Source organism: Nematostella vectensis, chromosome 4 (genome assembly GCF_932526225.1).
Source record: "Nematostella vectensis chromosome 4, jaNemVect1.1, whole genome shotgun sequence".
Lineage (NCBI taxonomy): Eukaryota > Metazoa > Cnidaria > Anthozoa > Actiniaria > Edwardsiidae > Nematostella > Nematostella vectensis.
Genome location: NC_064037.1, coordinates 12,661,703 through 12,682,185, shown reverse-complemented (window position 1 = coordinate 12,682,185; position 20,483 = coordinate 12,661,703). Strand labels below are relative to the sequence as shown.

At 41.6% G+C, this 20,483-nt stretch overlaps 1 protein-coding gene and 57 non-coding genes across 58 annotated transcripts; all 58 read left to right on the top strand.

The window, feature by feature from the left end:
• The first annotated feature begins 28 nt into the window (after nucleotides 1–28).
• Nucleotides 29–102, top strand: Trnan-guu. The gene has a single exon. It is a non-coding gene; the product is annotated as a tRNA-Asn (tRNA).
• A 94-nt stretch (nucleotides 103–196) lies between these two features.
• Nucleotides 197–270, top strand: Trnan-guu. Its single transcript has one exon. It is a non-coding gene; the product is annotated as a tRNA-Asn (tRNA).
• Nucleotides 271–859: 589 nt separating this feature from the next.
• Nucleotides 860–933, top strand: Trnan-guu. The gene has a single exon. It is a non-coding gene; the product is annotated as a tRNA-Asn (tRNA).
• Nucleotides 934–1,183: 250 nt separating this feature from the next.
• Nucleotides 1,184–1,257, top strand: Trnan-guu. Its single transcript has one exon. It is a non-coding gene; the product is annotated as a tRNA-Asn (tRNA).
• Nucleotides 1,258–1,350: 93 nt separating this feature from the next.
• Nucleotides 1,351–1,424, top strand: Trnan-guu. The gene has a single exon. It is a non-coding gene; the product is annotated as a tRNA-Asn (tRNA).
• Nucleotides 1,425–2,013: 589 nt separating this feature from the next.
• Trnan-guu lies at nucleotides 2,014–2,087 on the top strand. Its single transcript has one exon. It is a non-coding gene; the product is annotated as a tRNA-Asn (tRNA).
• A 255-nt stretch (nucleotides 2,088–2,342) lies between these two features.
• Trnan-guu lies at nucleotides 2,343–2,416 on the top strand. Its single transcript has one exon. It is a non-coding gene; the product is annotated as a tRNA-Asn (tRNA).
• Nucleotides 2,417–2,507: 91 nt separating this feature from the next.
• Nucleotides 2,508–2,581, top strand: Trnan-guu. Its single transcript has one exon. It is a non-coding gene; the product is annotated as a tRNA-Asn (tRNA).
• Nucleotides 2,582–2,831: 250 nt separating this feature from the next.
• Nucleotides 2,832–2,905, top strand: Trnan-guu. The gene has a single exon. It is a non-coding gene; the product is annotated as a tRNA-Asn (tRNA).
• Nucleotides 2,906–3,328: 423 nt separating this feature from the next.
• Trnan-guu lies at nucleotides 3,329–3,402 on the top strand. The gene has a single exon. It is a non-coding gene; the product is annotated as a tRNA-Asn (tRNA).
• Nucleotides 3,403–3,828: 426 nt separating this feature from the next.
• Trnan-guu lies at nucleotides 3,829–3,902 on the top strand. Its single transcript has one exon. It is a non-coding gene; the product is annotated as a tRNA-Asn (tRNA).
• Nucleotides 3,903–3,993: 91 nt separating this feature from the next.
• Nucleotides 3,994–4,067, top strand: Trnan-guu. The gene has a single exon. It is a non-coding gene; the product is annotated as a tRNA-Asn (tRNA).
• Nucleotides 4,068–4,316: 249 nt separating this feature from the next.
• Trnan-guu lies at nucleotides 4,317–4,390 on the top strand. The gene has a single exon. It is a non-coding gene; the product is annotated as a tRNA-Asn (tRNA).
• Nucleotides 4,391–4,987: 597 nt separating this feature from the next.
• Trnan-guu lies at nucleotides 4,988–5,061 on the top strand. The gene has a single exon. It is a non-coding gene; the product is annotated as a tRNA-Asn (tRNA).
• A 429-nt stretch (nucleotides 5,062–5,490) lies between these two features.
• Trnan-guu lies at nucleotides 5,491–5,564 on the top strand. The gene has a single exon. It is a non-coding gene; the product is annotated as a tRNA-Asn (tRNA).
• Nucleotides 5,565–5,655: 91 nt separating this feature from the next.
• On the top strand, nucleotides 5,656–5,729 carry Trnan-guu. Its single transcript has one exon. It is a non-coding gene; the product is annotated as a tRNA-Asn (tRNA).
• A 249-nt stretch (nucleotides 5,730–5,978) lies between these two features.
• Trnan-guu lies at nucleotides 5,979–6,052 on the top strand. The gene has a single exon. It is a non-coding gene; the product is annotated as a tRNA-Asn (tRNA).
• A 590-nt stretch (nucleotides 6,053–6,642) lies between these two features.
• On the top strand, nucleotides 6,643–6,716 carry Trnan-guu. The gene has a single exon. It is a non-coding gene; the product is annotated as a tRNA-Asn (tRNA).
• An 89-nt stretch (nucleotides 6,717–6,805) lies between these two features.
• On the top strand, nucleotides 6,806–6,879 carry Trnan-guu. Its single transcript has one exon. It is a non-coding gene; the product is annotated as a tRNA-Asn (tRNA).
• A 252-nt stretch (nucleotides 6,880–7,131) lies between these two features.
• Nucleotides 7,132–7,205, top strand: Trnan-guu. Its single transcript has one exon. It is a non-coding gene; the product is annotated as a tRNA-Asn (tRNA).
• An 89-nt stretch (nucleotides 7,206–7,294) lies between these two features.
• Trnan-guu lies at nucleotides 7,295–7,368 on the top strand. Its single transcript has one exon. It is a non-coding gene; the product is annotated as a tRNA-Asn (tRNA).
• A 253-nt stretch (nucleotides 7,369–7,621) lies between these two features.
• On the top strand, nucleotides 7,622–7,695 carry Trnan-guu. Its single transcript has one exon. It is a non-coding gene; the product is annotated as a tRNA-Asn (tRNA).
• A 597-nt stretch (nucleotides 7,696–8,292) lies between these two features.
• Nucleotides 8,293–8,366, top strand: Trnan-guu. Its single transcript has one exon. It is a non-coding gene; the product is annotated as a tRNA-Asn (tRNA).
• Nucleotides 8,367–8,793: 427 nt separating this feature from the next.
• Trnak-uuu lies at nucleotides 8,794–8,868 on the top strand. The gene has a single exon. It is a non-coding gene; the product is annotated as a tRNA-Lys (tRNA).
• A 92-nt stretch (nucleotides 8,869–8,960) lies between these two features.
• Trnan-guu lies at nucleotides 8,961–9,034 on the top strand. The gene has a single exon. It is a non-coding gene; the product is annotated as a tRNA-Asn (tRNA).
• Nucleotides 9,035–9,285: 251 nt separating this feature from the next.
• Trnan-guu lies at nucleotides 9,286–9,359 on the top strand. Its single transcript has one exon. It is a non-coding gene; the product is annotated as a tRNA-Asn (tRNA).
• Nucleotides 9,360–9,615: 256 nt separating this feature from the next.
• On the top strand, nucleotides 9,616–9,689 carry Trnan-guu. The gene has a single exon. It is a non-coding gene; the product is annotated as a tRNA-Asn (tRNA).
• An 89-nt stretch (nucleotides 9,690–9,778) lies between these two features.
• Trnan-guu lies at nucleotides 9,779–9,852 on the top strand. Its single transcript has one exon. It is a non-coding gene; the product is annotated as a tRNA-Asn (tRNA).
• A 91-nt stretch (nucleotides 9,853–9,943) lies between these two features.
• Nucleotides 9,944–10,017, top strand: Trnan-guu. Its single transcript has one exon. It is a non-coding gene; the product is annotated as a tRNA-Asn (tRNA).
• A 91-nt stretch (nucleotides 10,018–10,108) lies between these two features.
• On the top strand, nucleotides 10,109–10,183 carry Trnan-guu. Its single transcript has one exon. It is a non-coding gene; the product is annotated as a tRNA-Asn (tRNA).
• A 92-nt stretch (nucleotides 10,184–10,275) lies between these two features.
• Nucleotides 10,276–10,349, top strand: Trnan-guu. The gene has a single exon. It is a non-coding gene; the product is annotated as a tRNA-Asn (tRNA).
• Nucleotides 10,350–10,438: 89 nt separating this feature from the next.
• Nucleotides 10,439–10,512, top strand: Trnan-guu. The gene has a single exon. It is a non-coding gene; the product is annotated as a tRNA-Asn (tRNA).
• Nucleotides 10,513–10,764: 252 nt separating this feature from the next.
• Trnan-guu lies at nucleotides 10,765–10,838 on the top strand. The gene has a single exon. It is a non-coding gene; the product is annotated as a tRNA-Asn (tRNA).
• An 89-nt stretch (nucleotides 10,839–10,927) lies between these two features.
• Nucleotides 10,928–11,001, top strand: Trnan-guu. Its single transcript has one exon. It is a non-coding gene; the product is annotated as a tRNA-Asn (tRNA).
• Nucleotides 11,002–11,254: 253 nt separating this feature from the next.
• Trnan-guu lies at nucleotides 11,255–11,328 on the top strand. Its single transcript has one exon. It is a non-coding gene; the product is annotated as a tRNA-Asn (tRNA).
• A 260-nt stretch (nucleotides 11,329–11,588) lies between these two features.
• Trnan-guu lies at nucleotides 11,589–11,662 on the top strand. Its single transcript has one exon. It is a non-coding gene; the product is annotated as a tRNA-Asn (tRNA).
• A 262-nt stretch (nucleotides 11,663–11,924) lies between these two features.
• Trnan-guu lies at nucleotides 11,925–11,998 on the top strand. The gene has a single exon. It is a non-coding gene; the product is annotated as a tRNA-Asn (tRNA).
• An 89-nt stretch (nucleotides 11,999–12,087) lies between these two features.
• On the top strand, nucleotides 12,088–12,161 carry Trnan-guu. The gene has a single exon. It is a non-coding gene; the product is annotated as a tRNA-Asn (tRNA).
• A 92-nt stretch (nucleotides 12,162–12,253) lies between these two features.
• Nucleotides 12,254–12,327, top strand: Trnan-guu. Its single transcript has one exon. It is a non-coding gene; the product is annotated as a tRNA-Asn (tRNA).
• A 250-nt stretch (nucleotides 12,328–12,577) lies between these two features.
• On the top strand, nucleotides 12,578–12,651 carry Trnan-guu. The gene has a single exon. It is a non-coding gene; the product is annotated as a tRNA-Asn (tRNA).
• An 89-nt stretch (nucleotides 12,652–12,740) lies between these two features.
• Trnan-guu lies at nucleotides 12,741–12,814 on the top strand. Its single transcript has one exon. It is a non-coding gene; the product is annotated as a tRNA-Asn (tRNA).
• A 93-nt stretch (nucleotides 12,815–12,907) lies between these two features.
• Trnan-guu lies at nucleotides 12,908–12,981 on the top strand. The gene has a single exon. It is a non-coding gene; the product is annotated as a tRNA-Asn (tRNA).
• Nucleotides 12,982–13,570: 589 nt separating this feature from the next.
• On the top strand, nucleotides 13,571–13,644 carry Trnan-guu. Its single transcript has one exon. It is a non-coding gene; the product is annotated as a tRNA-Asn (tRNA).
• A 254-nt stretch (nucleotides 13,645–13,898) lies between these two features.
• On the top strand, nucleotides 13,899–13,972 carry Trnan-guu. Its single transcript has one exon. It is a non-coding gene; the product is annotated as a tRNA-Asn (tRNA).
• A 261-nt stretch (nucleotides 13,973–14,233) lies between these two features.
• On the top strand, nucleotides 14,234–14,307 carry Trnan-guu. The gene has a single exon. It is a non-coding gene; the product is annotated as a tRNA-Asn (tRNA).
• Nucleotides 14,308–14,398: 91 nt separating this feature from the next.
• On the top strand, nucleotides 14,399–14,472 carry Trnan-guu. Its single transcript has one exon. It is a non-coding gene; the product is annotated as a tRNA-Asn (tRNA).
• An 89-nt stretch (nucleotides 14,473–14,561) lies between these two features.
• On the top strand, nucleotides 14,562–14,635 carry Trnan-guu. The gene has a single exon. It is a non-coding gene; the product is annotated as a tRNA-Asn (tRNA).
• Nucleotides 14,636–14,888: 253 nt separating this feature from the next.
• On the top strand, nucleotides 14,889–14,962 carry Trnan-guu. Its single transcript has one exon. It is a non-coding gene; the product is annotated as a tRNA-Asn (tRNA).
• Nucleotides 14,963–15,053: 91 nt separating this feature from the next.
• Nucleotides 15,054–15,127, top strand: Trnak-cuu. Its single transcript has one exon. It is a non-coding gene; the product is annotated as a tRNA-Lys (tRNA).
• An 89-nt stretch (nucleotides 15,128–15,216) lies between these two features.
• Nucleotides 15,217–15,290, top strand: Trnan-guu. The gene has a single exon. It is a non-coding gene; the product is annotated as a tRNA-Asn (tRNA).
• A 427-nt stretch (nucleotides 15,291–15,717) lies between these two features.
• Nucleotides 15,718–15,791, top strand: Trnan-guu. Its single transcript has one exon. It is a non-coding gene; the product is annotated as a tRNA-Asn (tRNA).
• A 752-nt stretch (nucleotides 15,792–16,543) lies between these two features.
• On the top strand, nucleotides 16,544–16,617 carry Trnan-guu. Its single transcript has one exon. It is a non-coding gene; the product is annotated as a tRNA-Asn (tRNA).
• A 90-nt stretch (nucleotides 16,618–16,707) lies between these two features.
• On the top strand, nucleotides 16,708–16,781 carry Trnak-cuu. The gene has a single exon. It is a non-coding gene; the product is annotated as a tRNA-Lys (tRNA).
• Nucleotides 16,782–16,870: 89 nt separating this feature from the next.
• Nucleotides 16,871–16,944, top strand: Trnan-guu. Its single transcript has one exon. It is a non-coding gene; the product is annotated as a tRNA-Asn (tRNA).
• A 250-nt stretch (nucleotides 16,945–17,194) lies between these two features.
• Nucleotides 17,195–17,268, top strand: Trnan-guu. Its single transcript has one exon. It is a non-coding gene; the product is annotated as a tRNA-Asn (tRNA).
• A 419-nt stretch (nucleotides 17,269–17,687) lies between these two features.
• Trnan-guu lies at nucleotides 17,688–17,761 on the top strand. Its single transcript has one exon. It is a non-coding gene; the product is annotated as a tRNA-Asn (tRNA).
• A 77-nt stretch (nucleotides 17,762–17,838) lies between these two features.
• LOC125561953 lies at nucleotides 17,839–19,357 on the top strand. Its single transcript, XM_048727056.1, has 2 exons — nucleotides 17,839–19,167; nucleotides 19,247–19,357. The coding sequence occupies exon 1, from the start codon at nucleotides 17,922–17,924 to the stop codon at nucleotides 19,158–19,160; it is 1,239 nt and encodes a 412-aa protein (XP_048583013.1). The 5' UTR covers nucleotides 17,839–17,921; the 3' UTR covers nucleotides 19,161–19,167; nucleotides 19,247–19,357.
• Nucleotides 19,358–19,807: 450 nt separating this feature from the next.
• Nucleotides 19,808–19,881, top strand: Trnan-guu. Its single transcript has one exon. It is a non-coding gene; the product is annotated as a tRNA-Asn (tRNA).
• The last annotated feature ends 602 nt before the right edge of the window (nucleotides 19,882–20,483 follow it).

Below are 20,483 nucleotides of genomic sequence, written 5' to 3'. Positions count from 1 at the left end.
CCACTAATTTAATTTAGTTTCTATCAAAGTCTCTGTGGCGCAATCGGTTAGCGCGTTCGGCTGTTAACCGAAAGGTTGGTGGTTCAAGCCCACCCAGGGACGAAAGGATAGTTTTTTTTGGCATGAAAAAAAATCTCCTTCAATAGTAATGATAGAAACCATGTAATACCACGAATTTAATTTAGTGTCAATCCAAGTTTCTGTGGCGCAATCGGTTAGCGCGTTCGGCTGTTAACCGAAACGTTGGTGGTTCAATCCCACCCAGGGACTAAAGGGTATTTTTTTGGCATGATAAAAAACTGCTTCAAAAGTAATGACAAAAACCATTTAATGCCACGAATTTAATTTAGAATACATCCAAGTCTCTGTGTTGCAATCGGTTAGCGCGTTCGGCTGTAAACCAAAAGGTCGGTGGTTCAAGCCCACCCAGGGACGAAAGGATATTTTTTTGGCATGATATAAAATGCTTCAAATTCAATGATAGAACCCATGTAATACCACGAATTTAATTTAGTGTAAATCCAAGTTTCTGTGGCGCAATCGGTTAGCGCGTTCGGCTGTTAACCGAAAGGTTGGTGGTTCAAGCCCACGAAGGGACGAAATTACGGATATTTTTTTGGCATGATAAAAAACTCCTTCGAAAGTAATGATAGAAACCATGTAATACCACGAATTTAATTGAATGTCAATCCAAGTTTCTCTGGCGCAATCTGTTAGCGCGTTCGGCTGTTAACCGAAAGGTTGGTGGTTCAAGCCCACCCAGGGACGAAAGGGTATTTTTTTGGCATGATAAAAAACTGCTTAAAAAGTAATGACAGAAACCATGTAATGCCACGAATTGAATTTAGTGTACATCCAAGTCTCTGTGGGGCAATCGGTTAGCGCGTTCGGCTGTTAACCGAAATGTTGGTGGTTCAAGCCCACCCAGGGACGAAAGTATGTTTTTTTGGCATGATAAAAAACTGCTTCAAAAGTAATGATAGAAACAATGTAATACCACGAATTTAATTGAATGTCAATCCAAGTTTCAATGGCGCAATCGGTTAGCGCGTTAACCGAAAGGTTGTTGGTTCAAGCCCACGAAGGGACGAAAAGGTATTCTTTTTTGGCATGATAAAAAACTGCTTCAAAACTAATGACAGAAACCATGTAATGCCACGAATTTAATTTAGTGCACATCCAAGTCTCTGTGGCGCAATCGGTTAGCGCGTTCGGCTGTTAACCGAAAGGTTGGTGGTTCAAGCCCACCCAATGACGAAAGGATATTTTTTTTGGCATGAAAAAAAATCTCCTTCAATAGTAATGATAGAAACCATGTAATACCACGAATTTAATTTAGTGTCAATCCAAGTTTCTGTGGCGCAATCGGTTAGCGCGTTCGGCTGTTAACCGAAACGTTGGTGGTTCAAGCCCACCCAGGGACTAAAGGGTATTTTTTCGGCATGATAAAAAACTGCTTCAAAAGTAATGACAGAAACCATTTAATGCCACGAATTTAATTTAGTATACATCCAAGTCTCTGTGTTGCAATCGGTTAGCGCGTTCGGCTGTTAACCAAAAGGTCGGTGGTTCAAGCCCACCCATGGACGAAAGGATATTTTTTTGGCATGATATAAAATGCTTCAAATGCAATGATAGAACCCATGTAATACCACGAATTTAATTTAGTGTAAATCCAAGTTTCTGTGGCGCAATCGGTTATCGCGTTCGGCTGTTAGCCGAAAGGTTGGTGGTTCAAGCCCACGAAGGGACGAAAGGCCGGATATTTTTTTGGCATGATAAAAAACTCCTTCGAAAGTAATGATAGAAACCATGTAATACCACGAATTTAATTGAATGTCAATCCAAGTTTCTCTGGCGCAATCGGTTAGCGCGTTCGGCTGTTAACCGAAAGGTTGTTGGTTCAAGCCCACCCAGGGACGAAAGGGTATTTTCTTGGCATAATAAAAAACTGCTTAAAAAGTAATGACAGAAACCATGTAATGCCACGAATGTAATTTAGTGTACATCCAAGTCTCTGTGTTGCAATCGGTTAGCGCGTTCGGCTGTTAACTGAAAGGTCGGTGGTTCAAGCCCACCCAGGGACGAAAGGATATTTTTTTGGCATGATATAACATGCTTCAAATGTAATGATAGAAACCATGTAATACCACGAATTTAATTTAGTGTCAATCCAAGTTTCTGTGGCGCAATCGGTTAGCGCGTTCGGCTGTTAACCGGAAGGTTGGTGGTTCAAGCCCACGAAGGGACGTAAGGGTATTTTTTTGGCATGATAAAAAACTGCTTAAAAAGTAATGACAGAAACCATGTAATGCCACGAATTTAATTTAGTGTATATCCAAGTCTCTGTGGCGCAATCGGTTAGCGCGTTCGGCTGTTAACCGAAAGGTTGGTGGTTCAAGCCCACCCAGGGACGAAAGGATGTTTTTTTGGCATGGTAAAAAACTGCTTAAAAAGTAATGACAGAAACCATGTAATGCCACGAATTTAATTTAATGTACATCCAAGTCTCTGTGGGGCAATCGGTTAGCGCGTTCGGCTGTTAACCGAAAGGTTGGTGGTTCAAGCCCACCCAGGGACGAAAGTATGTTTTTTTGGCATGATAAAAAACTGCTTCAAAAGTAATGATAGAAACCATGTAATACCACGAATTTAATTGAATGTCAATCCAAGTTTCTCTGGCGCAATCGGTTAGCGCGTTAACCGAAAGGTTGGTAGTTCAAGCCCACGAAGCGACGAAAAGGTATTTTTTTTTGGCATGATAAAAAACTGCTTCAAGACTAATGACAGAAACCATGTAATGCCACGAATTTAATTTAGTGCACATCCAAGTCTCTGTGGCGCAATCGGTTAGCGCGTTCGGCTGTTAACCGAAAGGTTGGTGGTTCAAGCCCACCCATGGACGAAAGGATATTTTTTTGGCATGATAAAACTGCTTCAAATGTAATGACAGAAACCATGTAATACCACTAATTTAATTTATTGTCCATCGAAGTCTCTGTGGCGCATTCCTTTAGCGCGTTAGGTTGTTAACCGAAAGATTCATGGTTAAATCCAACCCAGGGACGAAAGTATATTTTTGGCATGATAAAAAAACTCCTTCAATAGTAATGATAGAAACCATGTAATACAACGAATTTAATTTAGTGTAAATCCAAGTTTCTATGGCGCAATCAGTTATCGCGTTCGGCTGTTAACCGAAAGGTTGGTGGTTCAAGCCCACGAAGGGACGAAAGGCCGGATATTTTTTTTGGCATGATAAAAAACTCCTTCGAAAGTAATGATAGAAACCATGTAATACCACGAATTTAATTGAATGTCAATCCAAGTTTCTCTGGCGCAATCGGTTAGCGCGTTCGGCTGTTAACCGAAAGGTTGGTGGTTCAAGCCCACCCAGGGACGAAAGGATATTTTTTTGGCATGACAAAAAATCTCCTTCAATAGTAATGATAGAAACCATGTAATACCACGAATTTAATTTAGTGGCAATCCAAGTTTCTGTGGCGCAATCGGTTAGCGCGTTCGGCTGTTAACCGAAAGATTGGTGGTTCAAGCCCACGAAGGGACGAAAGGCCGGATATTTTTTTGGCATGATAAAAAACTCCTTCAAAGGTAATGATAGAAACCATGTAATACAACGAATTTAATTTAATGTCAATCCAAGTTTCTCTGGCGCAATCGGTTAGCGCGTTCGGCTGTTAACCGAAAGGTTGGTGGTTCAAGCCCACGAAGGGACGAAAGGGTATTTTTTTGGCATGATAAAAATCTGCTTAAAAAGTAATGACAGAAACCATGTAATGCCACGAATTTAATTTAGTGTACATCCAAGTCTCTGTGGCGCAATCGGTTAGCGCGTTCGGCTGTTAACCGAAAGGTTGGTGGTTCAAGCCCACCCAGGGACGAAAGGATGTTTTTTTGGCATGATAAAAAACTGCTTAAAAAGTAATAACAGAAACCATGTAATGCCACGAATTTAATTTAGTGTACATCTAAGTCTCTGTGGCGCATTCGGTTAGCGCGTTCGGCTGTTAACCGAAAGGTTGGTGGTTCAAGCCCACCCAGGGACGAAAGGATGTTTTTTTGGAATGATAAAGAACTGCTTCAAAAGTAATGATAGAAACAATGTAATACCACGAATTTAATTGAATGTCAATCCAAGTTTCTCTGGCGCAATCGGTTAGCGCGTTAACCGAAAGGTTGGTGGTTCAAGCCCACGAAGGGACGAAAAGGTATTTTTTTTGGCATGATAAAAAACTGCTTCAAAACTAATGACAGAAACCATGTAATGCCACGAATTTAATTAAGTGCACATCCAAGTCTCTGTGGCGCAATCGGTTAGCGCGTTCGGCTGTTAACCGAAAGGTTGGTGGTTCAAGCCCACCCAGGGACGAAAGGATATTTTTTTGGCATGATAAAACTGCTTCAAATGTAATGACAGAAACCATGTAATAGCACTAATTTAATTTAGTTTCTATCAAAGTCTCTGTGGCGCAATCAGTTATCGCGTTCGGCTGTTAACCGAAAGGTTGGTGATTCAAGCCCAGGAAGGGACGAAAGGCCGGATATTTTTTTTGGCATGATAAAAAACTCCTTCGAAAGTAATGATAGAAACCATGTAATACCACGAATTTAATTGAATGTCAATCCAAGTTTCTCTGGCGAAATCGGTTAGCGCGTTCGGCTGTTAACCGAAAGGTTGGTGGTTCAAGCCCACCCAGGGACGAAAGGATATTTTTTTTTGGCATGACAAAAAATCTCCTTCAATAGTAATGATAGAAACCATGTAATACCACGAATTTAATTTAGTGTCAATCCAAGTTTCTGTGGCGCAATCAGTTATCGCGTTCGGCTGTTAACCGAAAGGTTGGTGGTTCAAGCCCACGAAGGGACGAAAGGCCGGATATTTTTTTTGGCATGATAAAAAACTCCTTCGAAAGTAATGATAGAAACCATGTAATACCACGAATTTAATTGAATGTCAATCCAAGTTTCTCTGGCGCAATCGGTTAGCGCGTTCGGCTGTTAACCGAAAGGTTGGTGGTTCAAGCCCACCCAGGGACGAAAGGATATTTTTTTTGGCATGACGAAAAATCTCCTTCAATAGTAATGATAGAAACCATGTAATACCACGAATTTAATTTAGTGTCAATCCAAGTTTCTGTGGCGCAATCGGTTAGCGCGTTCGGCTGTTAACCGAAAGATTGGTGGTTCAAGCCCACGAAGGGACGAAAGGCCGGATATTTTTTTGGCATGATAAAAAACTCCTTCAAAGGTAATGATAGAAACCATATAAAATACAACGAATTTAATTTAATGTCAATCCAAGTTTCTCTGGCGCAATCGGTTAGCGCGTTCGGCTGTTAACCGAAAGGTTGGTGGTTCAAGCCCACGAAGGGACGAAAGGGTATTTTTTTGGCATGATAAAAATCTGCTTAAAAAGTAATGACAGAAACCATGTAATGCTACGAATTTAATTTAGTGTACATCCAAGTCTCTGTGGCGCAATCGGTTAGCGCGTTCGGCTGTTAACCGAAAGGTTGGTGGTTCAAGCCCACCCAGGGACGAAAGGATGTTTTTTTGGCATGATAAAAAACTGCTTAAAAAGTAATAACAGAAACCATGTAATGCCACGAATTTAATTTAGTGTACATCTAAGTCTCTGTGGCGCATTCGGTTAGCGCGTTCGGCTGTTAACCGAAAGGTTGGTGGTTCAAGCCCACCCAGGGACGAAAGGATGTTTTTTTGGAATGATAAAGAACTGCTTCAAAAGTAATGATAGAAACCATGTAATACCACGAATTTAATTGAATGTCAATCCAAGTTTCTCTGGCGCAATCGGTTAGCGCGTTAACCGAAAGCTTGGTGGTTTAAGCCCACGAAGGGACGAAAAGGTATTTTTTTTGGCATGATAAAAAACTGCTTCAAAACTAATGACAGAAACCATGTAATGCCACGAATTTAATTTAGTGCACATCCAAGTCTCTGTGGCGCAATCGGTTAGCGCGTTCGGCTGTTAACCGAAAGGTTGGTGGTTCAAGCCCACCCAGGGACGAAAGGATATTTTTTTGGCATGATAAAACTGCTTCAAATGTAATGACAGAAACCATGTAATACCACTAATTTAATTTAGTTTCTATCAAAGTCTCTGTGGCGCAATCAGTTATCGCGTTCGGCTGTTAACCGAAAGATTGGTGGTTCAAGCCCACGAAGGGACGAAAGGCCGGATATTTTTTTGGCATGATAAAAAACTCCTTCAAAGGTAATGATAGAAACCATGTAATACAACAAATTTAATTTAATGTCAATCCAAGTTTCTCTGGCGCAATTGGTTAGCGCGTTCGGCTGTTAACCGAAAGGTTGGTGGTTCAAGCCCACGAAGGGACGAAAGGGTATTTTTTTGGCATGATAAAAATCTGCTTAAAAAGTAATGACAGAAACCATGTAATGCCACGAATTTAATTTAGTGTACATCTAAGTCTCTGTGGCGCAATCGGTTAGCGCGTTCGGCTGTTAACCTAAAGGTTGGTGGTTCAAGCCGAACCCAGGGACGAAAGGATGTATTTTTGGCATGATAAAAAAACTGCTTAAAAAGTAATGACAGAAACCATGTAATGCCACGAATTTAATTTAGTGCACATCCAAGTCTCTGTGGCGCAATCGGTTAGCGCGTTCGGCTGTTAACCGAAAGGTTGGTGGTACAAGCCCACCCAGGGACGAAAGGATATTTTTTTGGCATGATAAAACTGCTTCAAATGTAATGACAGAAACCATGTAATACCACTAATTTAATTCAGTTTCTATCAAAGTCTCTGTGGCGCATTCGGTTAGCGCGTTCGGCTGTTAACCGAAAGGTTGGTGGTTCAAGCCCACCCAGGGACGAAAGGATATTTTTTTTGGCATGACAAAAAATCTCCTTCAATAGTAATGATAGAAACCATGTAATACCACGAATTTAATTTAGTGTCAATACAAGTTTCTGTGGCGCAATCGGTTAGCGCGTTAACCGAAAGGTTGGTGGTTCAAGCCCACGAAGGGACGAAAAGGTATTTTTTTTTGGCATGATAAAAAACTGCTTCAAAACTAATGACAGAAACCATGTAATGCCACGAATTTAATTTAGTGCACATCCAAGTCTCTGTGGCGCAATCGGTTAGCGCGTTCGGCTGTTAACCGAAAGGTTGGTGGTACAAGCCCACCCAGGGACGAAAGGATATTTTTTTGGCATGATAAAACTGCTTCAAATGTAATGACAGAAGAAATGTAATACCACTAATTTAATTCAGTTTCTATCAAAGTCTCTGTGGCGCATTCGGTTAGCGCGTTCGGCTGTTAACCGAAAGGTTGGTGGTTCAAGCCCACCCAGGGACGAAAGGATATTTTTTTTGGCATGACAAAAAATCTCCTTCAATAGTAATGATAGAAACCATGTAATACCACGAATTTAATTTAGTGTCAATACAAGTTTCTGTGGCGCAATCGGTTAGCGCGTTAACCGAAAGGTTGGTGGTTCAAGCCCACGAAGGGACGAAAAGGTATTTTTTTTTTGGCATGATCAAAAACTGCTTCAAAACTAATGACAGAAACCATGTAATGCCACGAATTTAATTAAGTGCACATCCAAGTCTCTGTGGCGCAATCGGTTAGCGCGTTCGGCTGTTAACCGAAAGGTTGGTGGTTCAAGCCCACCCAGGGACGAAAGGATATTTTTTTGGCATGATAAAACTGCTTCAAATGTAATGACAGAAACCATGTAATACCACTAATTTAATTTAGTTTCTATCAAAGTCTCTGTGGCGCAATCAGTTATCGCGTTCGGCTGTTAACCGAAAGGTTGGTGATTCAAGCCCAGGAAGGGACGAAAGGCCGGATATTTTTTTTGGCATGATAAAAAACTCCTTCGAAAGTAATGATAGAAACCATGTAATACCACGAATTTAATTGAATGTCAATCCAAGTTTCTCTGGCGAAATCGGTTAGCGCGTTCGGCTGTTAACCGAAAGGTTGGTGGTTCAAGCCCACCCAGGGACGAAAGGATATTTTTTTTTGGCATGACAAAAAATCTCCTTCAATAGTAATGATAGAAACCATGTAATACCACGAATTTAATTTAGTGTCAATCCAAGTTTCTGTGGCGCAATCAGTTATCGCGTTCGGCTGTTAACCGAAAGGTTGGTGGTTCAAGCCCACGAAGGGACGAAAGGCCGGATATTTTTTTTGGCATGATAAAAAACTCCTTCGAAAGTAATGATAGAAACCATGTAATACCACGAATTTAATTGAATGTCAATCCAAGTTTCTCTGGCGCAATCGGTTAGCGCGTTCGGCTGTTAACCGAAAGGTTGGTGGTTCAAGCCCACCCAGGGACGAAAGGATATTTTTTTTGGCATGACAAAAAATCTCCTTCAATAGTAATGATAGAAACCATGTAATACCACGAATTTAATTTAGTGTCAATCCAAGTTTCTGTGGCGCAATCGGTTAGCGCGTTCGGCTGTTAACCGAAAGATTGGTGGTTCAAGCCCACGAAGGGACGAAAGGCCGGATATTTTTTTGGCATGATAAAAAACTCCTTCAAAGGTAATGATAGAAACCATGTAATACAACGAATTTAATTTAATGTCAATCCAAGTTTCTCTGGCGCAATCGGTTAGCGCGTTCGGCTGTTAACCGAAAGGTTGGTGGTTCAAGCCCACGAAGGGACGAAAGGGTATTTTTTTGGCATGATAAAAATCTGCTTAAAAAGTAATGACAGAAACCATGTAATGCTACGAATTTAATTTAGTGTACATCCAAGTCTCTGTGGCGCAATCGGTTAGCGCGTTCGGCTTTTAACCGAAAGGTTGGTGGTTCAAGCCGAACCCAGGGACGAAAGGATGTTTTTTTGGCATGATAAAAAAACTGCTTAAAAAGTAATGACAGAAACCATGTAATGCCACGAATTTAATTTAGTGTACATCTAAGTCTCTGTGGCGCATTCGGTTAGCGCGTTCGGCTGTTAACCGAAAGGTTGGTGGTTCAAGCCCACCCAGGGACGAAAGGATGTTTTTTTGGAATGATAAAGAACTGCTTCAAAAGTAATGATAGAAACCATGTAATACCACGAATTTAATTGAATGTCAATCCAAGTTTCTCTGGCGCAATCGGTTAGCGCGTTAACCAAAAGGTTGGTGGTTCAAGCCCACGAAGGGACGAAAATGTATTTTTTTTTTGGCATGATAAAAAACTGCTTCAAAACTAATGACAGAAACCATGTAATGCCACGAATTTAATTTAGTGCACATCCAAATCTCTGTGGCGCAATCGGTTAGCGCGTTCGGCTGTTAACCGAAAGGTTGGTGGTTCAAGCCCACCCAGGGACGAAAGGATATTTTTTTGGCATGATAAAACTGCTTCAAATGTAATGACAGAAACCATGTAATACCACTAATTTAATTTAGTTTCTATCAAAGTCTCTGTGGCGCAATCGGTTAGCGCGTTCGCCTGTTAACCGAAAGGTTGGTGGTTGAAGCCCACCCAGGGACTAAAGGATATTTTTTTTGGCATGACAAAAAATCTCCTTCAATAGTAATGATAGAAACCATGTAATACCACGAATTTAATTTAGTGTCAATACAAGTTTCTGTGGCGCAATCGGTTAGCGCGTTCGGCTGTTAACCGAAAGGTTGGTGGTTCAAGCCCACCCAGGAACGAAAGGATGTTTTTTTGGCATGATAAAACTGCTTCAAATGTAATGACAGAAACCATGTAATACCACTAATTTAATTTAGTTTCTATCAAAGTCTCTGTGGCGCAATCGGTTAGCGCGTTCGCCTGTTAACCGAAAGGTTGGTGGTTCAAGCCCACCCAGGGACGAAAGGATATTTTTTTGGCATGATAAAAAACTCCTTCAAAGGTAATGATAGAAACCATGTAATACAACAAATTTAATTTAATGTCAATCCAAGTTTCTTTGGCGCAATCGGTTAGCGCGTTCGGCTGTTAACCGAAAGGTTGGTGGTTCAAGCCCACGAAGGGACGAAAGGGTATTTTTTTGGCATGATAAAAATCTGCTTAAAAAGTAATGACAGAAACCATGTAATGCCACGAATTTAATTTAGTGTACATCCAAGTCTCTGTGGCGCAATCGGTTAGCGCGTTCGGCTGTTAACCGAAAGGTTGGTGGTTCAAGCCGAACCCAGGGACGAAAGGATGTATTTTTGGCATGATAAAAAAACTGCTTAAAAAGTAATGACAGAAACCATGTAATGCCACGAATTTAATTTAGTGCACATCCAAGTCTCTGTGGCGCAATCGGTTAGCGCGTTCGGCTGTTAACCGAAAGGTTGGTGGTACAAGCCCACCCAGGGACGAAAGGATATTTTTTTGGCATGATAAAACTGCTTCAAATGTAATGACAGAAACCATGTAATACCACTAATTTAATTCAGTTTCTATCAAAGTCTCTGTGGCGCATTCGGTTAGCGCGTTCGGCTGTTAACCGAAAGGTTGGTGGTTCAAGCCCACCCAGGGACGAAAGGATATTTTTTTTGGCATGACAAAAAATCTCCTTCAATAGTAATGATAGAAACCATGTAATACCACGAATTTAATTTAGTGTCAATACAAGTTTCTGTGGCGCAATCGGTTAGGGCGTTAACCGAAAGGTTGGTGGTTCAAGCCCACGAAGGGACGAAAAGGTATTTTTTTTTGGCATGATAAAAAACTGCTTCAAAACTAATGACAGAAACCATGTAATGCCACGAATTTAATTTAGTGCACATCCAAGTCTCTGTGGCGCAATCGGTTAGCGCGTTCGGCTGTTAACCGAAAGGTTGGTGGTACAAGCCCACCCAGGGACGAAAGGATATTTTTTTGGCATGATAAAACTGCTTCAAATGTAATGACAGAAGAAATGTAATACCACTAATTTAATTCAGTTTCTATCAAAGTCTCTGTGGCGCATTCGGTTAGCGCGTTCGGCTGTTAACCGAAAGGTTGGTGGTTCAAGCCCACCCAGGGACGAAAGGATATTTTTTTTGGCATGACAAAAAATCTCCTTCAATAGTAATGATAGAAACCATGTAATACCACGAATTTAATTTAGTGTCAATACAAGTTTCTGTGGCGCAATCGGTTAGCGCGTTAACCGAAAGGTTGGTGGTTCAAGCCCACGAAGGGACGAAAAGGTATTTTTTTTTTGGCATGATCAAAAACTGCTTCAAAACTAATGACAGAAACCATGTAATGCCACGAATTTAATTTAGTGCACATCCAAGTCTCTGTGGCGCAATCGGTTAGCGCGTTCGGCTGTTAACCGAAAGGTTGGTGGTTCAAGCCCACCCAGGGACGAAAGGATATTTTTTTGGCATGATAAAACTGCTTCAAATGTAATGACAGAAACCATGTAATACCACTAATTTAATTTAGTTTCTATCAAAGTCTCTGTGGCGCAATCAGTTATCGCGTTCGGCTGTTAACCGAAAGGTTGGTGGTTCAAGCCCACGAAGGGACGAAAGGCCGGATATTTTTTTTGGCATGATAAAAAAACTCCTTCGAAAGTAATGATAGAAACCATGTAATACCACGAATTTAATTGAATGTCAATCCAAGTTTCTCTGGCGCAATCGGTTAGCGCGTTCGGCTGTTAACCGAAAGGTTGGTGGTTCAAGCCCACCCAGGGACGAAAGGATATTTTTTTTGGCATGACAAAAAATCTCCTTAAATAGTAATGATAGAAACCATGTAATACCACGAATTTAATTTAGTGTCAATCAAAGTTTCTGTGGCGCAATCGGTTAGCGCGTTCGGCTGTTAACCGAAAGATTTGTGGTTCAAGCCCACGAAGGGACGAAAGGCCGGATATTTTTTTGGCATGATAAAAAACTCCTTCAAAGGTAATGATAGAAACCATGTAATACAACGAATTTAATTTAGTGCACATCCAAGTCTCTGTGGCGCAATCGGTTAGCGCGTTCGGCTGTTAACCGAAAGGTTGGTGGTTCAAGCCCACCCAGGGACGAAAGGATATTTTTTTGGCATGATAAAACTGCTTCAAATGTAATGACAGAAACCATGTAATACCACTAATTTAATTTAGTTTCTATCAAAGTCTCTGTGGCGCAATCGGTTAGCGCGTTCGGTTGTTAACCGAAAGGTTGGTGGTTCAAGCCCACCCAGGGACGAAAGGATGTTTTTTTGGCATGATAAAAAAACTGCTTAAAAAGTAATGACAGAAACCATGTAATGCCACGAATTTAATTTAGTGTACATCCAAGTCTCTGTGGCGCAATCGGTTAGCGCGTTCGGCTGTTAACCGAAAGGTTGGTGGTTCAAGCCCACCCAGGGACGAAAGGATGTTTTTTTGGCATGATAAAAAACTGCTTCAAAAGTAATGATAGAAACCATGTAATACCACGAATTTAATTGAATGTCAATCCAAGTTTCTCTGGCGCAATCGGTTAGCGCGTTAACCGAAAGGTTGGTGGTTCAAGCCCACGAATGGACGAAAAGGTATTTTGTTTTGGCATGATAAAAAACTGCTTCAAAACTAATGAAAGAAACCATGTAATGCCACGAATTTAATTTAGTGCACATCCAAGTCTCTGTGGCGCAATCGGTTAGCGCGTTCGGCTGTTAACCGAAAGGTTGGTGGTTCAAGCCCACCCAGGGACGAAAGGATATTTTTTTGGCATGATAAAACTGCTTCAAATGTAATGACAGAAACCATGTAATACCACTAATTTAATTTAGTTTCTATCAAAGTCTCTGTGGCGCAATCGGTTAGCGCGTTCGGCTGTTAACCGAAAGGTTGGTGGTTCAAGCCCACCCAGGAACGAAAGGATATTTTTTTTGGCATGAAAAAAAATCTCCTTCAATAGTAATGATAGAAACCATGTAATACCACGAATTTAATTTAGTGTCAATCCAAGTTTCTGTGGCGCGATCGGTTAGCGCGTTCGGCTGTTAACCGAAACGTTGGTGGTTCAAGCCCACCCAGGGACTAAAGGGTATTTTTTTGGCATGATAAAAAACTGCTTCAAAAGTAATGACAGAAACCATTTAATGCCACGAATTTAATTTAGTGTACATCCAAGTGTCTGTGTTGCAATCGGTTAGCGCGTTCTGCTGTTAACCAAAAGGTCGGTGGTTCAAGCCCACCCAGGGACGAAAGAATATTTTTTGGCATGATATAAAATGCTTCAAATACAATGATAGAACCCATGTAATACTACGAATTTAATTTAGTGTAAATCCAAGTTTCTGTGGCGCAATCGGTTATCGCGTTCGGCTGTTAACCGAAAGGTTGGTGGTTCAAGCCCACGAAGGGACGAAAGGCCGGATATTTTTTTGGCATGATAAAAAACTCCTTCGAAAGTAATGATAGAAACCATGTAATACCACGAATTTAATTGAATGTCAATCCAAGTTTCTCTGGCGCAATCTGTTAGCGCGTTCGGCTGTTAACCGAAAGGTTGGTGGTTCATGCCCACCCAGGGACGAAAGGGTATTTTTTTTGGCATGATAAAAAACTGCTTAAAAAGTAATGACAGAAACCAGGTAATGCCACGAATGTAATTTAGTGTACATCCAAGTCTCTGTGGCGCAATCGGTTAGCGCGTTCGGCTGTTAACTGAAAGGTTGGTGGTTCAAGCCCACCCAGGGACGAAAGGATATTTTTTTGGCATGATAAAAAACTGCTTCAAAAGTAATGACAGAAACCATTTAATGCCACGAATGTAATTTAGTGTACATCCAAGTCTCTGTGTTGCAATCGGTTAGCGCGTTCGGCTGTTAACCAAAAGGTCGGTGGTTCAAGCCCATCCAGGAACGAAAGGATATTTTTTGGCATGATATAAAATGCTTCAAATGCAATGATAGAACCCATGTAATACCACGAATTTAATTTAGTGTAAATCCAAGTTTCTGTGGCGCAATCGGTTATCGCGTTCGGCTGTTAACCGAAAGGTTGGTGGTTCAAGCCCACCCAGGGACGAAAGGCCGGATATTTTTTTGGCATGATAAAAAACTCCTTCGAAAGTAATGATAGAAACCATGTAATACCACGAATTTAATTGAATGTCAATCCAAGTTTCTCTGGCGCAATCTGTTAGCGCGTTCGGCTGTTAACCGAAAGGTTGGTGGTTCAAGCCCACCCAGGGACGAAAGGGTATTTTTTTTGGCATGATAAAAAACTGCTTAAAAAATAATGACAGAAACCATGTAATGCCACGAATGTAATTTAGTGTACATCAAAGTCTCTGTGGCGCAATCGGTTAGCGCGTTCGGCTGTTAACTGAAAGGTTGGTGGTTCAAGCCCACCCAGGGACGAAAGGATATTTTTTTGGCATGATAAAAAACTGCTTCAAAACTAATGACAGAAACCATGTAATGCCACGAATTTAATTTAGTGCACATCCAAGTCTCTGTGGCGCAATCGGTTAGCGCGTTCGGCTGTTAACCGAAAGGTTGGTGGTACAAGCCCACCCAGGGACGAAAGGATATTTTTTTGGCATGATAAAACTGCTTCAAATGTAATGACAGAAGAAATGTAATACCACTAATTTAATTCAGTTTCTATCAAAGTCTCTGTGGCGCATTCGGTTAGCGCGTTCGGCTGTTAACCGAAAGGTTGGTGGTTCAAGCCCACCCAGGGACGAAAGGATATTTTTTTTGGCATGACAAAAAATCTCCTTCAATAGTAATGATAGAAACCATGTAATACCACGAATTTAATTTAGTGTCAATACAAGTTTCTGTGGCGCAATCGGTTAGCGCGTTAACCGAAAGGTTGGTGGTTCAAGCCCACGAAGGGACGAAAAGGTATTTTTTTTTTGGCATGATCAAAAACTGCTTCAAAACTAATGACAGAAACCATGTAATGCCACGAATTTAATTTAGTGTACATCCAAGTCTCTGTGGCGCAATCGGTTAGCGCGTTCGGCTGTTAACTGAAAGGTTGGTGGTTCAAGCCCACCCAGGGACGAAAGGATATTTTTTTGGCATGATAAAAAACTGCTTCAAAAGTAATGACAGAAACCATTTAATGCCACGAATTTAATTTAGTGTACATCCAAGTCTCTGTGTTGCAATCGGTTAGCGCGTTCGGCTCTTAACCAAAAGGTCGGTGGTTCAAGCCCATCCAGGGACGAAAGGATATTTTTTTGGCATGATAAAACTGCTTCAAATGTAATAACAGAAACCATGTAATACCACTAATTTAATTTAGTGTCTATCAAAGTCTCTGTGGCGCAATCGGTTAGCGCGTTCGGCTGTTAACCGAAAGGTTGGTGGTTCAAGCCCACCCAGGGACGAAAGGATATTTTTTTTGGCATGATAAAAAAACTGCTTCAAAAGTAATGATAGAAACCATGTAATACCACAAATTTAATTGAATGTCAATCCAAGTTTCTGTGGCGCAATCGGTTAGCGCGTTCGGCTGTTAACCTAAAGGTTGGTGGTTCAAGCCCACGAAGGGACGAAAGGCCGGATATTTTTTTGGCATGATAAAAAACTCCTTCAAAGGTAATGATAGAAACCATGTAATACAACGAATTTAATTTAATGTCAACCCAAGTTTCTCTGGCGCAATCGGTTAGCGCGTTCGGCTGTTAACCGAAAGGTTGGTGGTTCAAGCCCACGAAGGGACAAAAGGGTATTTTTTTGGCATTATAAAAATCTGCTTAAAAAGTAATGACAGAAACCATGTAATGCCACGAATTTAATTTAGTGTACATCCAAGTCTCTGTGACGCAATCGGTTAGCGCGTTCGGCTGTTAACCGAAAGGTTGGTGGTTCAAGCCCACCCAGGGACGAAAGGATGTTTTTTTGGCATGATAAAAAAACTGCTTCAAAAGTAATGATAGAAACCATGTAATACCACGAATTTAATTTAGTGTCAATCCAAGTTTCTGTGGCGTAATCGTATAGCGTGTTCGGCTGTTAACTGAAATGTTGGTGGCTCAAGCCCACCCAGGGACGAAAGGATATTTTTTTGGCATGATAAAAAAACTGCTTCAAAAGTAATGACAGAAACAATTTAATGCCACGAATGTAATTTAGTGTACATCCAAGTCTCTGTGTTGCAATCGGTTAGCGCGTTCGGCTGTTAACCAAAAGGTCGGTGGTTCAAACCCACCCAGGGACGAAAGGATATTTTTTTGGCATGATATAAAATGCTTCAAATGTAATGATAGAAACCATGTAATACCACGAATTTAATTTAGTGTCAATCCAAGTTTCTGTGGCGCAATCGGTTAGCGCGTTCTGCTGTTAACAGAAACGTTGGTGGTTCAAGCCCACCCAGCGGCGAAAGGGTATTTCTTTGGCATGATAAAAAAACTGCTTCAAAAGTAATGACAGAAACCATTTAATGCCACGAATTTAATTTAGTGTACATCCAAGTCTCTGTGTTGCAATCGGTTAGCGCGTTCGGCTGTTAACCAAAAGGTCGGTGGTTCAAGCCCACCCAGGGACGAAAGGATATTTTTTTGGCATGATATAAAATGCTTCAAATGTAATGATAGAACCCATGTAATACCACGAATTTAATTTAGTGTAAATCCAAGTTTCTGTGGCGCAATTGGTTAGCGCGTTCGACTGTTAACCGAAACGTTGGTGGTTCAAGCCCACCCAGGGACTAAAGGGTATTTTTTGGCATGATAAAAAACTGGTTCAAAAGTAATGACAGAAACCATTTAATGCCACGAATTTTATTTAGTGTACATCCAAGTCTCTGTGTTGCAATCGGTTAGCGCGTTCGGCTCTTAACCAAAAGGTCGGTGGTTCAAGCCCATCCAGGGACGAAAGGATATTTTTTTGGCATGATAAAACTGCTTTAAATGTAATAACAGAAACCATGTAATACCACGAATTTAATTTAGTGGCTATCAAAGTCTCTGTGGCGCAATCGGTTAGCGCGTTCGGCTGTTAACCGAAAGGTTGGTGGTTCAAGCCCACCCAGGGACGAAAGGTTATTTTTTTTGGCATGATAAGAAACTGCTTCAAAAGTAATGATAGAAACCATGTAATACCACGAATTTAATTGAATGTCAATCCAAGTTTCTCTGGCGCAATCGGTTAGCGCGTTAACCGAAAGGTTGGTGGTTCAAGCCCACGAAGGGACGAAAAGGTATTTTTTTTGGCATGATAAAAAACTGCTTCAAAACTAATGACAGAAACCATGTAATGCCACGAATTTAATTTAGTGCACATCCAAGTCTCTGTGGCGCAATCGGTTAGCGCGTTCGGCTGTTAACCAAAAGGTCGGTGGTTCAAGCCCACCCAGGGACGATAGGATATTTTTTGGCATGATATAAAATGCTTAAAATGAAATGATAGAAACCATGTAATACCACGAATTTAATTTAGTGTCAATCCAAGTTTCTGCGGCGCAATCGGTTAGCGCGTTCTGCTGTTAACAGAAACGTTGGTGGTTCAAGCCCACCCAGGGGCGAAAGGGTATTTTTTTGGCATGATAAAAAACTGCTTCAAAAGTAATGACAGAAACCATTTAATGCCACAAATTTAATTTAGTGTACATCCAAGTCTCTGTGTTGCAATCGGTTAGCGCGTTCGGCTGTTAACCAAAAGGTCGGTGGTTCAAGCCCATCCAGGGACGAAAGGATATTTTTTTTTGGCATGATAAAACTGCTTCAAATGTAATAACAGAAACCATGTAATACCACTAATTTAATTTAGTGTCTATCAAAGTCTCTGTGGCGCAATCGGTTAGCGCGTTCGGCTGTTAACCGGAAGGTTGGTGGTTCAAGCCCACCCAGGGACGAAAGGATATTTTTTTTGGCATGACAAAAAATATCCTTCAATAGTTGTAGTAGAAGGTAATTGCGAAGGTAAAAGCGATTGTAGAAGCTGTCCGACACTGGAGGCACTTCCTAACAGGGAGGCACTTCACTCTTAAAACAGACCAGAAATCAGTATCTTACATGTTTGACCAGTGCCACAAAGGGAAGATCAAGAATGATAAGATCATGCGGTGGAAGATCGAACTCTCCTGCTATAGTTTCGATATCATTTACCGTCCTGGTAAAGAGAACATTCCACCCGACACTCTGTCCAGAGCTACTTGCGCCACGTTGAGTGAAGATCCCCTCTACCAGCTCCACGAGTCACTCTGTCATCCAGGGGTCACCCGACTCAACCACTTCGTACGCACCAAGAACCTCCCTTATTCCCTTGAGGAGATCAAGAGCATGACAAGTAAGTGTCCAGTTTGTTGTGAATGCAAACCACAGTTTCATCAACCTCCCAAAGTTCCTCTCATTAAGGCTACTAAACCTTTCGAGAGGATAAACATTGATTTCAAGGGCCCCTTGCCAAGTAACAATGGCAACAAGTTCTTCCTCAATGTGGTTGATGAATATTCAAGATTCCCTTTTGTCTTCCCTTGTCCTGATGTGTCTACACCAACAGTGATCAAGTGTCTTACCTCCTTGTTTACGATGTTCGGTATGCCAGCCTATGTACATTCGGACAGGGGCTCCTCCTTGATCATCCAGGAACTGCGAGACTTCCTGAATGAAAAAGGGGTAGCCACAAGCAGGACAACTGCTTACAATCCCGAAGGCAATGGGCAAGTGGAGAGGTATAATGGAGTGGTATGGAAGGCAATTTCAGCATCCCTGAAGTCTAAGAATCTGCCAGTAAAGCGCTGGCAAGAAGTCCTCCCTGATGTTCTACACTCCATTCGTTCTCTGTTGTGCACGGCTACCAATGAGACACCCCATGAGCGATTCTTCGGTTTTCCCAGGCGATCCTCTTCCGGATCTTCCATCCCAACATGGATGAGTGAGCCTGGACCGGTCCTACTCAAGCGTCACGTCCGTGCAAGCAAGACAGATCCGTTAGTTGATGAGGTGGAATTGCTTCAGGCGAATCCTCACTACGCCCATGTGCGCTATCCAGACGGCCGAGAAACAACAGTCTCTACCAAGCATCTTGCCCCCAAAGGTGAAGTACCAACAATGTACCCACTCCCTCAAGTTAAGCCTACTGTTCCAGGTGAGCATCACCCTGCTACTGGTAGTTCTCCACCTTCCTCGGAGATAGAAGTGGAGATAGGTGTGGGCGAAGAAGTGCCACAGGTCAGTACAGGTCTTGATGGGCAGCCTCCCTTGCGACGTTCGGAGAGGACCCGACGTCCAGTGGACAGACTTAACCTCTAACCGAGGGGTGAATGTAGTATTTATGTTACGTTAAGAACCTTGAACATTGAATGCCCCCGTGCTCAGACTTAACCTCTAACAGAGGGGTGAATGTAGTATTTATGTATGTTAAGAACCTTGAACATTACGTGTTGGGCTGCCTGTGTTATGTTTATTGTTGTACAGCGGTTTTACCCCATAGAATCTCTAGGGGCAGCCATCTTGCTTAGTTTTCGGTTTAGTTTTACAAGCTGTAGATTTATGTTGATTAAAGCCTCAGTTTAGAATGATAGAACCCATGTAATACCACGAATTTAATTTAGTGTCAATCCAAGTTTCTGTGGCGCAATCGGTTAGCGCGTTCGGCTGTTAACCTAAAGGTTGGTGGTTCAAGCCCACGAAGGGACGAAAGGCCGGATATTTTTTTGGCATGATAAAAAACTCCTTCAAAGGTAATGATAGAAACCATGTAATACAACGAATTTAATTTAATGTCAATCCAAGTTTCTCTGGCGCAATCGGTTAGCGCGTTCGGCTGTTAACCGAAAGGTTGGTGGTTCAAGCCCACGAAGGGACGAAAGGGTATTTTTTTGGCATGATAAAAATCTGCTTAAAAAGTAATGACAGAAACCATGTAATGCCACGAATTTAATTTAGTGTACATCCAAGTCTCTGTGGCGCAATCGGTTAGCGCGTTCGGCTGTTAACCGAAAGGTTGGTGGTTCAAGCCCACCCAGGGACGAAAGGATGTTTTTTTGGCATGATAAAAAAACTGCTTCAAAAGTAATGATAGAAACCATGTAATACCACGAATTTAATTTAGTGTCAATCCAAGTTTCTGTGGCGCAATCGTATAGCGCGTTCGGCTGTTAACTGAAAGGTTGGTGGCTCAAGCCCACCCAGGGACGAAAGGATATTTTTTTGGCATTATAAAAAACTGCTTCAAAAGTAATGACAGAAACCATTTAATGCCACGAATGTAATTTAGTGTACATCCAAGTCTCTGTGTTGCAATCGGTTAGCGCGTTCGGCTGTTAACCAAAAGGTCGGTGGTTCAAGCCCACCCAGGGACGAAAGGATATTTTTTTGGCATGATATAAAATGCTTCAAATGTAATGATAGAAACCATGTAATACCACGAATTTAATTTAGTGTCAATCCAAGTTTCTGCGGCGCAATCGGTTAGCGCATTCTGCTGTTAACAGAAACGTTGGTGGTTCAAGCCCACCCAGGGGCGAAAGGGTATTTTTTTGGCATGATAAAAAACTGCTTCAAAAGTAATGACAGAAACCATTTAATGCCACGAATTTAATTTAGTGTACATCCAAGTCTCTGTGTTGCAAT

Excerpts from the sequence above, each read along its gene's own strand:
- LOC125561953 (XM_048727056.1), top strand. The coding sequence starts at position 17,922 with ATGTTTGACCAGTGCCACAAAGGGAAGATCAAGAATGATAAGATCATG.